This window comes from Hirundo rustica, chromosome 29 (assembly GCF_015227805.2).
Source record: "Hirundo rustica isolate bHirRus1 chromosome 29, bHirRus1.pri.v3, whole genome shotgun sequence".
NCBI classification, from domain to species: Eukaryota; Metazoa; Chordata; class Aves; order Passeriformes; family Hirundinidae; genus Hirundo; species Hirundo rustica.
In genome coordinates this window covers 458,331-472,005 of record NC_053478.1, presented here as the reverse complement: position 1 = coordinate 472,005, position 13,675 = coordinate 458,331, and the positions used below count along the sequence as shown (strand labels likewise).

At 56.3% G+C, this 13,675-nt stretch overlaps 1 protein-coding gene across 1 annotated transcript; it reads right to left on the bottom strand.

Annotated features, from left to right (window-relative positions):
* Positions 1–1,058: 1,058 nt before the first annotated feature.
* On the bottom strand, positions 1,059–13,218 carry MEX3A (mex-3 RNA binding family member A). The gene is made up of 2 exons (XM_040088193.2): positions 12,750–13,218; positions 1,059–2,164 (listed from the first exon to the last, which is right to left on the bottom strand). Exons 1-2 carry the CDS (start codon positions 13,216–13,218, stop codon positions 1,059–1,061), a joined length of 1,575 nt encoding a protein of 524 aa, XP_039944127.1.
* Positions 13,219–13,675: the final 457 nt, after the last annotated feature.

The window sequence follows — 13,675 nt, the reverse complement described above, 5'->3', positions numbered from 1 at the left end:
AGAATGAGGAGTGACCTACGGAAATGTGGAAGTCAATGCACTCCCCCCATGGATGGGAACTCAGGACTGCTTTGGAAATACCCTGTTAGTGACTCCTGATTGGACTGATGAACAAATCCCTGCTTGGATAAGGAAAAAAGAACAAAGTTCCAGACTCCACGGTGGCTCAGAATAACAAAATAAACGCTCGTCGCCTGGTGTGATCCCAATAGGTTCTTCCAAACCTTCTTCAGTTTCACTGGCGTCGGTTTTATTTCTTCACCTTCTTATTTTGATTTTTTTTGTGGTTTTTTTTGTTTGTTTTTGTTTGTTTTTGTTTTTTTTTTAGAAAAAAAGGAAAACAATAAAAGTTCTTTAGCTGTGATTTTTTTTGTTTATATCTTTGAGGTAATACAGTTGTGCCCTCGTTCTAACAGGTTCCCAGAGGTTGATGGTTTCTTTCTTGTTCTTCTAAATCCCTGTCAACCGTTTTCCTTTCTTTCTGTTGTTCCTTTCTGAGCTCCCAGTTGGGCCAACAACCCTGGGGGGAGGAGAGTGGGGGCTTCAGGCCAAGACAAAGGTTGAAGGTGGCTGGAGAAAGGCTGACAGGGCCCTCCCTGCATCCCTGCTCCCTCCCCAGTCGATTCAGGTAGCCTGGCTTGGTCATCACCAAGAAGTCCCAATCTCACCACCAAAAAAAACTGAACTAAACCGCTTTGCTTGCGAGATCCGTGTGCGTTCTGAGTACTTGGTTTGCAAAAGACATTGCAGGCTGGAGCATTGTTCGCCCTTCAAAATTTCTGGCTTTGCTATTCATTTTAATTTTATTATTCACTTATGTTTTTTTTTTTTAAAAAATAACATACATTGCTCGTAAAATAATTTCTTCTCTTCTTCTTCTTCTTCTTTAAATTAATTTATTCTTTCATTCATCTTTTTTTTGTTCTTCAGATGTCATTATTATTATTATTATTATTATTATCATTATTATTATCATCATCATCCTTTTTCTCTCGTGGACCCACCCCCCCACTCTCCCTTCCTACCCCCAACCCCTCCCAATGCCCTGCTCTGTCTCTTTAGGAAAATATTCTAATGGCCTGAGTGGCTGCCGCGTGGCAAACGGGGCACTCGGGATCAGTCCTCTCGCAGATCCTCACGGCACACTCCATGCAGAAGAGGTTGTGGCCGCACGGCACCAGCGCGGCCGTCACCTCGCTCTCGAAGCACACCATGCACTCGCGGCTGCCGCCCACGGACGTCCGGGCAGCAGCTGGCGTTCCCAGCTTGGAAAAGCCCTGGAGCGGCTCCCCCTGCGACCGCCGGGGCAGCCCGGAGAGGCTGGGCTCCGGGATGGAGGAGGACGGCGAGCGGTGGGAGTTGGGATGGATGGCGCCCGTGCTGCTGGAGCGCTGCTGCTTCGAGAAGAGCACCGAGACGGGGTTGGTGTTCTCCTGCCCTGCCCACATCGGGGCTCCCGACTCCGGCACCCCGTAGTACAGATCCTGCTTGTTCACACCGTAGTTGGGGAAGAGGTAACCGTAATTGAAGTCGTTTTGGTCGTTCAGCCGGGGGGTCTCATAGACGGGGTCAACGGAGCAGTCGCCGATGCAGCCCAGGCTGTTCTGCCGGAAGGTGGACAGAGGCTTGCAGCCCGGCGCCGGTGTGTGGACCCGCCAAGCCTCCGAGTAGCGGTTCTCCATGCCAGAGTCAGGGCTGCTGGAGAGGAAGTCGTTCTCGTTGTTATACTCCAGAATCTTGCCTGTCCTCACCGCAATGTGCGTCTCGATCTCCTCCCGGGCACGCTCCACGTTGCCCGGCGCACCGGTGATCTCGAAGACGGGGTCCCGGTCTCGGCTTGGCGTGATGATGTAGGTGTTGGTCTGCTGTTGGATCCTCTTGATGGTGGCTCCCTTGGGCCCCACCACCAGCCCCACCACGCGGTAGGGCACGCGCACCCGGATGGTGACCTGCCCCGGCAGCGTGGGCGCGCTGCCGAAGGTGGTGCCCGCCTTGTTGCGGGAGGCCCTGATCATGGAGAAGTGCTCGGCTGCCGAGATGATCTCCCGCCGGGCCATGGCCACGTCCTCCCGCCGCCCCGTCACCATGAAGACCGGCTCCTCCCCCCGCACCGGGGTCTTGATGTAGGTGTTGGTCTTGGCCCGCAGGGCTTTGATCTTGCAGCCTTGGGAAGAGAGAGAAGAAGGCACGGCAGTTAATGAGGCTGTCTCACCGCTCGCCCCGCTCTGCAGGACGCTGGGCTGAGCGGCCATAATCTCACGTGCCACCTGGCAGCCGCTGCGCAGGGCATGGAACCAGGGGAAGGCCCTTCCCCCTGTCCCCCTACTCCTGAGGGGAAATGCCAGAGGGAGGGTCCACCCTTGCCATCCCCACAGACTCCCTCCCTCAGGAGTGCCGCGCTCCCTCATCCCCCAAATGGGGGATCAGTCATCCCTAAGATCTCCCTTCCACACACCCCAACACCAGGGAGTAATGGGGGATCCACCCCAGGTGTCAGTGGTGTCTGTGATGAGGCCTGACCCCAGAGCCCCGGAGCGGCCCCACAGAGACAATGGTCATTGCTGGGCTCTGGGGACAGGGCTGATGCACGGGGCAGCCTGGAGGTCACAGCACAGCAGAGGCGTGCTGGTCCCACAGCCTGGATGGTCTGTGTGGAACCCCTTGTCCACCCTAGGCCAGCTGCCATGGGGAGCCTGCCACGACTCCAGAGAGACATTTTGGTACTACTGAGGCGGTTTTGGGGTGAATGTGGTGAACTTGAGGGGGCCAGGTTTGGAGGGGAGTTGCAGCGATGCAGCAGTTTGGGCCTCCCCACTGCAGATATGGCAGCACTGCAAATGCCAGCAGAGCTAGATGGCCGGGGGTAGCAGGAGGCCAGGATTTGCTTTGGGGCTGAAACAGTAAGAAATTGGGCAGGGCTGCCCTCCTGTGAGCCCCACAGCAAGCTGTGCAAAGACTCCTGCTCCATGTGCTCAGACCCTCTCCTGGGATCACTGGCCAAGCAATGCTTTTATGTACCAGTGTCCACATCCCAGAGCCCATTGAGCCCATTCCACAACTCCTAGAACCCACCAAGCCCACTCCCCAGCTCCTCAAAGCTCAGAAAACAGCCTTCTGCTTTCCCAGAAAGGGCAAGAGACTTTCCAGTGTGTTTTGGCTTCCAAATTATCTTTTGGAGGGTCCTGATCCAGCTGTTTGGTTCCAGGTTCCCAGACGACACCAGGATGCCATCAAGCATCATCAAGTGTTTTCACAGACGTGGCACAGTTCTCTAAACTACTCCTGGACCCTCTTTGCTGCTGTCCTGTCCCTCAGACCCCTCTCTCAAAAAGCCTCACTTGGTGCCCCAAGGCATTTCTGAAGCCTGGCACTGTGCAGGCTGGGAGTTCCTCTGCAGGAATGCTCTGAGCTCAGATCCCAAAGAAAAGTTAAAACCTGTGATTCTCCAGTGCAGATGAAGTAAGGTGAGCACTTTGCTGCAGTTTCCTGAGGATTTGGGTGTCTGACGCAGGGCTCACAGAAGCAGAGGATGAGGACACAGCACTGGGAGCTCTGTGAGATCCCCCAGCACCTCCTACCCCACTTCTCTCCCCAGAAAAGTGCATCTCCCATACTTCCTCTGACTATCTGACACCTGCAGGTTTTCCTTCACACACTCCACTGACATCACACTTCAACACACAAGGACCTGCAAACGATGCCTCTGCAACCACAAAATGCAGATTCCTCCGCTCCTGGGCTGGAACATTATTATTTATACAGATCCTAATAAATAACAGCATGCCTCAGGCTGGGAGCTCAGGGCTGCCACTCATTCACAGCTCCTCTCATATGAGACACAGGCTGGTGACATGGGGGTGTCCCCTGGAACGCAGCGATCCCACCACCCTGTATCATTGGCAGGAATTGAACCTCCAGAGCTGTGGTGATGGAAACGGCCTCGTGCCAGCAGGGCGGACAGGAACGACTCCCTGGGCTCGCCAGGAGCACACTCAGCCCAGCCAGCCGCGCTCACGGCACCGGCACCGCTCGGGCACCGGCACAGCCGTGAACCCGCTGCCCCACGGAGGGTCTTAGCAGCGTGGGACAGCCCCGGGAAATCAGATTTTCACTGTCGGTTCACAGCGTGACTTGTAACTCCTCAGAGCTACTTCGGCTTCCGGAGCCTCATTTCCCATTTCTGGAGCAGGAAGAGTTGTCTCTTGCCTCGTGCTCCCGCAAAATTTCCTCTTAACGTTTCGCATCACAGTGCTGCTGCACTAAACCGATCACTGAAACAGGAATTCCACGTTCCTGGGGAATGGAAATGCCAGATCTGCCACAAAGAAGGATCTGGGAAAATCCCCAAATCCAAACCAAATCCACCCCCTGCTAAATGCAGTGTAGCTCAGGGTTTACTCCCCAGTTTACACCATGAGGCAGATTTGTGATGCTTTGTTGTGTAGTTTCCCAACAGCCCACCAATGGTCACCCAGTGGGGTGCTATTAATTCCCAGGAAACTCAAAGGACAGGACCTCATGGAGCCAGGCACAACTCCACTGCAGGATAAACCCATGCAGACAAAATCCATAATAAAGGTTCATCCCAAGGAGAGCAGGACAAAACCACGAGAGGTCACCTATGCCCCCTGGTACCCCTGGGCAGCGTGGGCTGTCCCTGCCCCACCGCTGGCAGACGTGTCCCTGCCCAGCTCCTGTGCCGCTCACTCCAAAGAGGGAGATTCCATCTTAGGAAGATTAACTGAGATGCCACCATTTCCCCAGGGATATCACCGGAGCATCGCATGGAAAGACAGGGGTGTTCACGGCGAGCACGGAGCCGAAAACGCCTCGCCGTGCATCACCCCAGGCTGCAGGAGCTCCGTGGAACTCTGCAGTGAGCCACGCTCTGCCTCTGGAGCGCAAGGCTGCGCAGAAAAGACCTCAGGCAGGTGTGTGGCACGGCTGGGACTGGGCTCCGCGTCGCTCTGAGCTGTGGGACAATGACGGCGTGTGGGGGAGAGGGATCCGAGCCCGGCACGGCAGGAAACAATCCCAGAGCCGACAGGGAGGGTCAAGCAGGCAGAGCGGTGACAAAGGACGGGGGCTCCATGCTGGGGACAGATGGAAGGAAATGAATGAGGGCAAATATAAGCACGTTACACGAGCTGCAGGAGTGGGAGGGAGTTGGGGATGGAGCAAAGGTGATGGAAATTGAGGGAGAGGCACGCCCTGATCCCTCCAAGGGAGGAGGAGAATTGGGTGTGTGGAGGCGAAGCCAAGGCACCCCAAAACGGCCAAAGGAAGAAGGGCAAGGAGAGAGCACGGCGAGAGGGAGGGGAAGGAGGATCTGGAACGGACAAAAGGACGCATGGTGCAGTCGGTGGTGTGAGAAGGGGGGGAGGAGGGAGGGTCTCTGTGCAGGCCTGCAGACAGGAAAGCCAGCTTTGTGGAGACAGACAGATGGGAATCCTGCGCTTAAAAACAGGAGAAAATCACCTCCTAGGAAATTAGATCAACTCCAACAAGCCCAGCAGCTCAGTGGGCTCAGCGGCCCCAACATCCAGCAGCTCTAAACTGGCACAGACGAGGGCCAAACCATCACCAGCCCAAATCCAGAGAACTCCACAACTTCCAGGGGCACTGCACCGGTTTACATCAGCTAAAACCAGGCTGGGCTTAAACTCGGGGCCAAGGCTCCAGGCCCATCTCAGCCCCATCTCTGACTCTGCTTTGCACACTGAAAAGGGCTGAGCCTCCTTTGAGGTCATCCTCTTTCTGATGGAGCACAGCTGGATCAGGATGTGGCCCGTGACATCCCAGCCAGATGGGCAGCACACCCCGATGCTCTCACTCCAAACAAAATTTGTCCTGCATGAGGTGTTTTTTTGACCCTTTCTCTTCGTGCATAACTGAAATTTGAAAACACCACATAACAAAGCGTTTTACTGGGGGGATGGTGCAAAGGGGAGGGAGGGAGGGAGAGGGGAGGAATTGCCTAGCAGGTGGTGTCAAAATGAAGCTAAGGGAAGAAAAGGACCCATGAAAGCTGTACTAATACATAACTCGGTGCATGTTCTCCTCATTATGGCAGCACACAGACATCAGTGTGTCGATCCCTGGAAGACCCCTGCCACTTAGATTTTTATATTAAACAGAGAATTAAGCCCCTTTCTCATTGTGTTTCCGCAGCCTACCTTCTATTATCCTGGGTTTTGCCAATAATTTGCAGATCCCAAAGCATTTCATGAAGGAGGCTTTAAGCTCAGTTCCTCCCCTCATCCTTTTTTCTCTTTAATTTCACTGATTACCAATTGACTCAAAGTAGAAGTGTTTGCAAATAACCTGAGTACATCACAAACATTCCCACACAGGACCGAACCCTGGAGGAGAGGAGAGCCTCTGGTGCCTAGACCAGTCAGCTAACTGGAATTAATCCGCAGAGCAGCCATCTCTGGCTGAAAACATAAATAAATTGAGTCTAGACATTGCCAAGATGGGTGGTGGAGGCCAGGGGTCTGGATGCACAGCCACCTTCTCGTCTCTGCTTACCCCTTCATCAGGGCAATGAACTCATCAAAATTAACGGAGAATGCTCTAGGAGCTTGGTTCACCTCTTCAGCAAAGGCAGCTGCTCACAAGGGACACGAGGGTGCTGGATGCTTCTGACCTAACTGCCCTTTCCTTGGCACCAACCCATCCCAAATGTTCCCACTCTGAGCAGCCCCAAACCATCGTGCTTCCACGGGACCACGGCAGGGTTTCCGTCCAGGCACCGCTCCATCGGCGGGCAGAGGAGAGATGAGTGCGTGGAATGGATGTGCCCAGCACACCACCACGGTGACAGTGCCATCAGGACAGCGCAATGGCACACGCAGCTGCGCCTCTGAAGCAGATCCCTCAAATAATTTCACTTTGCTGCGTGTAAATTCAGAGTTAGACCTGCCGATGACCTTCTCCTCGGTGCTGCCACAGGGCCAAATCCTGCACAGGTATATTCTGCTACTGATGCAGTCCAGAGATTCCCAGCTGGCACCAAATGGCACCTCCAGCACAGGAGCATGACCCTGACCCTGGAAGCACCAGAGGAGCTGTACCAGCTACAGCAAACAGCTCCAGCGCCAACCCCGAGGTGGATCTTTTTGTTTCATTGACCGTGTTGTGGGTTTATTTTGGAAAACACGCCCCACAAATCACTCCAAGCCCTGATATTTCTTGTTTTCATCAGACACAAAATAATCTCTACAGACAAAAGCTTTTTACCCTTCTTCTCATTTATCCCAACGCACCCTTACGCTGCACAGATACAAATTACACCCGTAAATACCCCACGCAGTCCGTTCTGGCAGTGCTACTGGGGTGCAAGAGGGTCTCAGGGCAAATTAGAACTTGGTATTTTTTTCTATTGCAGTCATAAAATTGAAGAGGATCATAAAATAAATAACCCTCAGCTACCTCGGGTAAGGTGGGGCATTATTTTCCTCGTTAACATGAAAGCCTTGTTAAAAGACAGGAACACAAAGAACCTCCCAAATAAACCCTCCTGACGGCCTGTGGGGTAAGGTTTTGCTGCATTGAAAACCTGATGAAAGTGGTGTCAAAAAGCACAAACGCACACAAAAGGACCACAACCAACCAACTAAATCTCTTTGCACCAAGGGTTTATTGTCCTGATGATGCAAGTTGTGTTTACAAGAAGGAGAAAAACACCACCCAACACACCACGCCAGGAAAATCGGCGACCGCCTTGTTCCAGTGCGGCGATTTTACGCTTTTTCACATCGCGATGAAAGTTGTTTATGAAAAAAAAAAAAAAACCCCAACAAAAACAAACCAACAAAAACGCAAAGAAAAAGGGAAGAAAAGCCCACCGAAACATCCAACAGAAACAACGCCAGCGCCACAGACAATCACCGCCTTGTGCTGCGGAGGAAAGTTGGGAAGTGGAAGCCCCCAGTCCCGCCAGCCGCGCACGGCGTGGAGTGGGTGTGCCCGCGGCGCCCCGCACGCCACGATGCTGCCACGGCCCCGGCACACGCGCGGCGCCGGAGCCCAGCCGGAGCCGGGCACTGCCGGGGGAAGGGGGCACGGCCAGCGGCGGGGGCACGCGGGGAGGGGGCTGCCAGACAAAGGCGGGGGCCCCTACCCAATGACAGCACGCTTTCCCACTGCCCTAGATTCCGGGCGGCTGCGCTGCGGCGCGGTTCACTCGGTCAGCGCGGCATCCAGCCGCCCGATGCGATGCGCGGGGGAGCGTGCGTGTCTCCCGAGAAAATTCCCTTTGTCTCTCTCCCGGACCCATTTTCTCCTCCCACCTCCAGTTCGAGCAGCACGAAGTCGATCCCGTTCCGCACTTTTCCCTCGTGTAAATCCAGACCGATTCTCATTAACACTTTGTAACGACACCACGCCGAACGCAGCATCTCTCTCCCTTTAAGGCCCATCCTGAGCTGCCAGAGCAGCGCACAGACCCCACCAGATCGGGCGGCTTTCGCTCCGAGATTTCGGTGAAGCAAGGAGACGAGAAGATCTGCCCCCCTTGCTGCTCCTCGGATGCTGTACATACATCCACCTCCACAGGGTGGGTGGGGGAGCTGCCATCATCAGACTTCCTCAATGGAAAAGCCTTCCTTGGACTATTTTTAAATGCTAGAAGCGTTGGAGCATGTTTGGAGCTACACAAAGAGCCCAATCACCTGGGTTTAGTGGGGCCTCCTGTTATTTGACTTCACCTTGCCGAGAAAGAGCAATTTATGTTAAGATGCCCTCTCGCATAATCTCATTCCTGGTGACAACAGGCTGGTTGGAGCAGGCTAGGAGATGCTGCATCAAAGGGTGTCTGTGAGTACAGGTGACAATGGATGCTATTACTGTGATGAGACCAAGAGCCCTCAGAAGGACCAAAAATCCTTGGTCCAAAAATCCTTACAGGGAAAGTCCCATTTGGGAGTGGGCACAGCACGAAGCCCAAACCAACTCCACGCTTTCTCCTGACACCTGCACACACCAGACACACAAAGAACCGGTACCATGTCTCCCTAACCACAACATCTGGCCTTAAATGTGCCCTGCAGCCTCTTTTCCTGGCTCTACCGACAGCAGCCCAGTTTGTCTGAGGGAGCGAGCAGAAAAGTTGGATACGAATCTTGATCTGGCCGATCCACACCCACCTCGGGTCACTTCTAGGGAAGAACCCAGACCCTGCAGTGACTGGGAATTTCTGCCCCTTTCTAATTTCACAGTCTGCACAACCAAAGCATGATGCCCTTCAGACACTATTCCTCCTAGCACCTCTCCCATCTCAACTCACATCCCTCGATGCCCCACTATCTCCTCAAAAACCTACTGCAAACCCCTCCAGTGCTTTGTCTTTACAATTTCATCGGCATGGCCGTGAGAGCCAGCACAGCCTTCGACAGGCTACTGCAGGCAGGACACCCACAATGCGAGCTGGCAGGAGAAGTACAAGAGCCACCAAGCACCCTGATGTGCCACACAGGCCTGGACTGGCTCAAGAACCAGGGAGCGCTGCTCACGCCAGGAGGTTCGGTCATCCAACTCAGCACAGCTGGAGTTCACACAAGAGCCCTGACTCAAAGATTCTCCCCTGCCCTTCACCCTCACAGCAAGAGGACGGGCATGGGGGTCATGGCTCCAGCCCCAGCCAGGGAAGGGGTGTCACTACAGCCACGCCCAGGGGTCACAGGCACCAGTCAAAGGGATTCTTCATCCCCTCATTCTTCCTTTTCCAGTTTCCTGTCCTCCAGTTTGCAAAGCAGCCCTTGGCACATCCCACCAGCCACCCAGCTCTTTGCCATGGATCCTGGAGCACCAGGTGGATGATCCTGACTGGCCAGTGCCCATCAATGCCCATTTCCAGAGCCCACCATCTCATCCCAGCCAGTGGCCCATCCCAGCCGGCTCGTGGCCGTGCTGCTGGAGACGCGCTGCTCAAATTCAGCGCACAAAGCAGCCCCAGAGCAAACCAGAGCAAGGTCTCCAGCGGAGGACTGGCTCTGCGAGGGCACGTTCACAGCTCCTGGGGAAAGCAGGAGCTCAGGTTGAGTTCCTTACAGACCACCCTTACAAACATTCCAATAAAAATATATTGGGCTTGAGCCTTATTTACACTTAAGTGTCTTTTCACTTCTTTGGCAAAGTGAGCGGTGGCCTGATGGCAGGTGCAATTCCCATGGCCAAGTGTGGGCACCAGGGCCCCGTGCCCAGATCCAGGCTTCTCATATCCAGGTCTGCCTGTGAGGAACACTTTTATAGATGGTTGATATTACTATAAAATAATCTGAAGGGATAGTGCGTTTCTTCAGAAAAATAGTAAGTTGAAGAAAAAGCTAAACCCTGTTACCATGTAAAGATGTGAAATAATTTTTATTTCATTATTATTTTTCCCCCCCCTCCCTTTTTCAAGGTGTTCATTACCCTGTTCATAGGTACCCATAAAACAATTGTTTTCCTAGAAAACCATCCGCCGCAGGAGCAGCACAAGGGGTGACAATCTGCAGTTTCTGGAATTCCTGGTCAGGCATCCATGAGAGTCCAGGATTCAATCCCTCTGGGAGCCCCACACCCAGCTCCAGAACCTCTTAATCTGCCTTCTACACAAAAACAAGGCGCTGGAGACAGTGGACACATTCCTACAGGCCTTTAGAAACAAGTGTGGGCCATGATCTCTGCTGGAGTAAAGAGCCACAGCTACAGGGTCTGTGCTGAAGGAATCCCCAGGGCAGGATCCATCCCCACCCACCTCCATGATGGGGCACAGGCTGCACCATCTGCCCCACCAGCCAAAGGAGCACAGCCACAGCCGCATCCTCACAGCTCCAGCACACTGACATTTCAGTTTCCCAGATGTGGGAAAATCCTCACATGCAAAAAATGGTGGAAAAAATCCAGGTCTCCACGTTCCTCTCCATCGCTCTGGACACAACAGGCACGTGCTGCGTTCTGAGCACATTGGAACACACCCCCTTCTCAGGAGTCTGGGGCAGCAGTGAGATCCTGGAAGAAAACAGCCCTGGCACATTTCCCCTCGGTTCCGCCTGCCGAATCCTCTTTCTCAACTTTATTAAACAAAGGAAGCCTGATTCTCTATGGCCTCACACCCACCAGCGCAGAGCTGGTGCTGAGCCCCGCCGTGTCTGCCCGCACTCCACTCCCAGCGGCGTAAAGACAGCACAGGGAGGATCAGGATCAGGATCCGGGCCAGTGGGATCTCCTGGGCCACACGTTCACCCCTTCCCGCCCGTCTCCCTGGGCCCCCCGTTAGGAACCCCCATCTCAGTGCGGATGCCAGAGCAAGAGCTGTTTCCTCGACTGCAGATGCCCCAAGTTTCGGGAGGGTCAGCACCCCCCAGACTCCCGCCCACTCTCCATCCCGGTGTGGGAACCGGACCCTTGCTCCACGGGTGGGAGCAAGCGGAGCCTCCGCAGGCCCCATTGTTCCAACCGCACGCCCCGGCGTCAGGGATGCCCGGCAAGGAGCCATTCGTGCCCCCCTCGCCGTGGCTCCCCCTCGCCCACCTCAGCCCTCCTCGGGGCACTGGGGGTCGTCACCCCACGGATCCCACCACAAACCCCTGCTCAGGGGCTTCGATCCCAACCCACAGGGGAGCATCTGCCCATGGAGCCGCAGGCTCTGCCCATCGCACTTCCAGAGCGTCAAGTTACTTGTTCAGAGAAAGAAAGAAAGAGAGAAAGAGAGAAAGAAAGAAAAGAAAGAAAAGAAAGAAAGAAAAAGAAAGAAAGAAAGAGAAGAAAGAAAGAAAAAGAAAGAAAGAAAAAAAGAAAGAGAAAGAAAGAAAGAAAGAAAGAAAGAAAGAAAGAAAGAGAAAGAAAGAAAGAAAGAGAAAGAAAGAAAGAGAAAGAAAGAAAAAGAGCCCAACACTTAGCCGCACTATTATTATTTTTTTTTCTGTGCAGCACAAAACTTCTCTCGGCAGCGCCGTGCCCCGGCTCCCGCAGTGCCCACGGGCGGCGCGGGGCCCCGCACGGCACAACCGGGAGTGGTGGGGGTGGGCGAGGGGTGACTTAAGAGTGGGTGTGGTATGGAGATAGATATATATATATATATATATGTGTGTGTGTAATTTTTTTTCAAGCCCTCCTCCATTCCACCTCGCTCCGAACGGAGCCGTGAGGAGAACAAAAGCATCACTGTGGCGGAGCGCGGGCAGCGGCTGCGGGGGGCCCACGCGGGTCCCGCTCCAGGGTCCCCCCGCTCCCAGCGGCGGCGGGAGGAGCTCGGCTCCCACCCGCTCACCGGCCGCTCGCACCGAGCCCGGCACCACCACACCCCCTCCGCCCGGCCAACAAAGGGGGACTCCGAGGCGCGGGGCCGGGCTCAGCCTGCACCCCCCGCCCTTCCCCCGCCTTATTCCTAGCTTTTTTTTTTTTTTTTTTTTTTTTTTTCCTTAAGGAGAGCGCGGTCGAGAGCGGCTCTTTGGCAGAACCGGGGAGTGGCGCGTGGGGCTCCGGTGCCGGCAGCCGGACGAGCCCCGGAGCGTTCGCACAGACCGCCCCCCCCCCATCCCACCCTTCCCCAAAACCCCCGTGCCGGGAGCGCAGCCACCCGCCCACAGCCCGGGAGCCCCGGGCTTTGTCCCCGGCGGGGCCGAGCGGCCCCGACCCCGAACAATGGGCGGGAGGGAGCGGAGGGGGCGGCGGCAGGGCCCCCCGGCCGCGGGGGAGTGTCCCGAGGCCGGCGGCCGGTGACACCGGGGGGGGATCGCGGGTACCGGGGGCCCGGCGCTCACCTTGCCGTCCCACGATCTCGGCCACGTGCTCGGAGCTGGGCACCGGGACGCACTCGGTGGTGTTGGAGCTGCTCTTGAGCCGCAGCTCGGCCTCCTTGTAGAGCGCGCACAACTTGGGCTCCGCCGCCCCGGCGCTGGGCGCCGCCGAGCCCTTCGGGGCCGCCGGGGGCGGCGGCGGCGGCGGCGGCGGCGGCTGCTGCGGCGGCGGCGGCGGCGGCGGGGGCTGCTGCGGCGGCGGCGGCGGCGGGTTATTGTTGTTGTTGTTGCTGTCCTCCACCAGCACCACGGCCGAGGAGGAGGAGGAGGAGGAAGGCTCGCCTAGCCCCAGCAGGCAGAGCTGGTCCAGGGCGAGCTGTAGCGCCCGGTCATCCTCAAGCAGCGCTCTGTCTTTGCCGCTCCCACCGAAACAGCCTAAATCGCCGAAACCCCCGTTCCTTTCCATTATCCCTGGGACTACCAGGCTAGGCATGGCTAACAAAGGCTTGGGAGGGGGCTGGGGGCTGGGGGGGGGGGGGGGGGGGGGCGAGAGGAGGGGAGGGGGGGGGACACAAAGAGCTCGGGAGGGAGAAGGGAAAAAAAAAGGCAGAGGGAGAGAACGAGAGAGAGAAAAGGACCCTCCGCCCCCCGCCCCCCGCCTGGCCAAGCCCCTTTCCCGTGTAACCCGAGCCCCGCGCCCGCCGCCTCCACCGCGGTCCCCCCGCCGACGCCCCCGCCCCCGGCCGCCGCCGCCGGGGGGTGCGGGGGGTGCGGGGGGCGCGGAGCGGAGCGCGGCCCCGCGGGGGGAAACTCTTTTGTTTGAAGGCGGCTGGGCGCTGCGGGAGCGGCCCGGCCCGCGGGCTGATGGGGGATGTAGTCCGGCCGCGGCACACCCCCGCCCGCGGCGGCGGGCACCGGGGCGGCGGGACCGGAGCGGCGGGGCCCGGAGG

Coding starts and splice junctions, on each gene's coding strand:
- MEX3A (XM_040088193.2), bottom strand. CDS start 13,218: ATGCCTAGCCTGGTAGTCCCAGGGATAATGGAAAGGAACGGGGGTTTC. Junction 2,165..12,749: donor CGAGATCGTGGGACGGCAAG/GTGAGCGCCGGG, acceptor TCTCTTCCCAAG/GCTGCAAGATCAAAGCCCTG.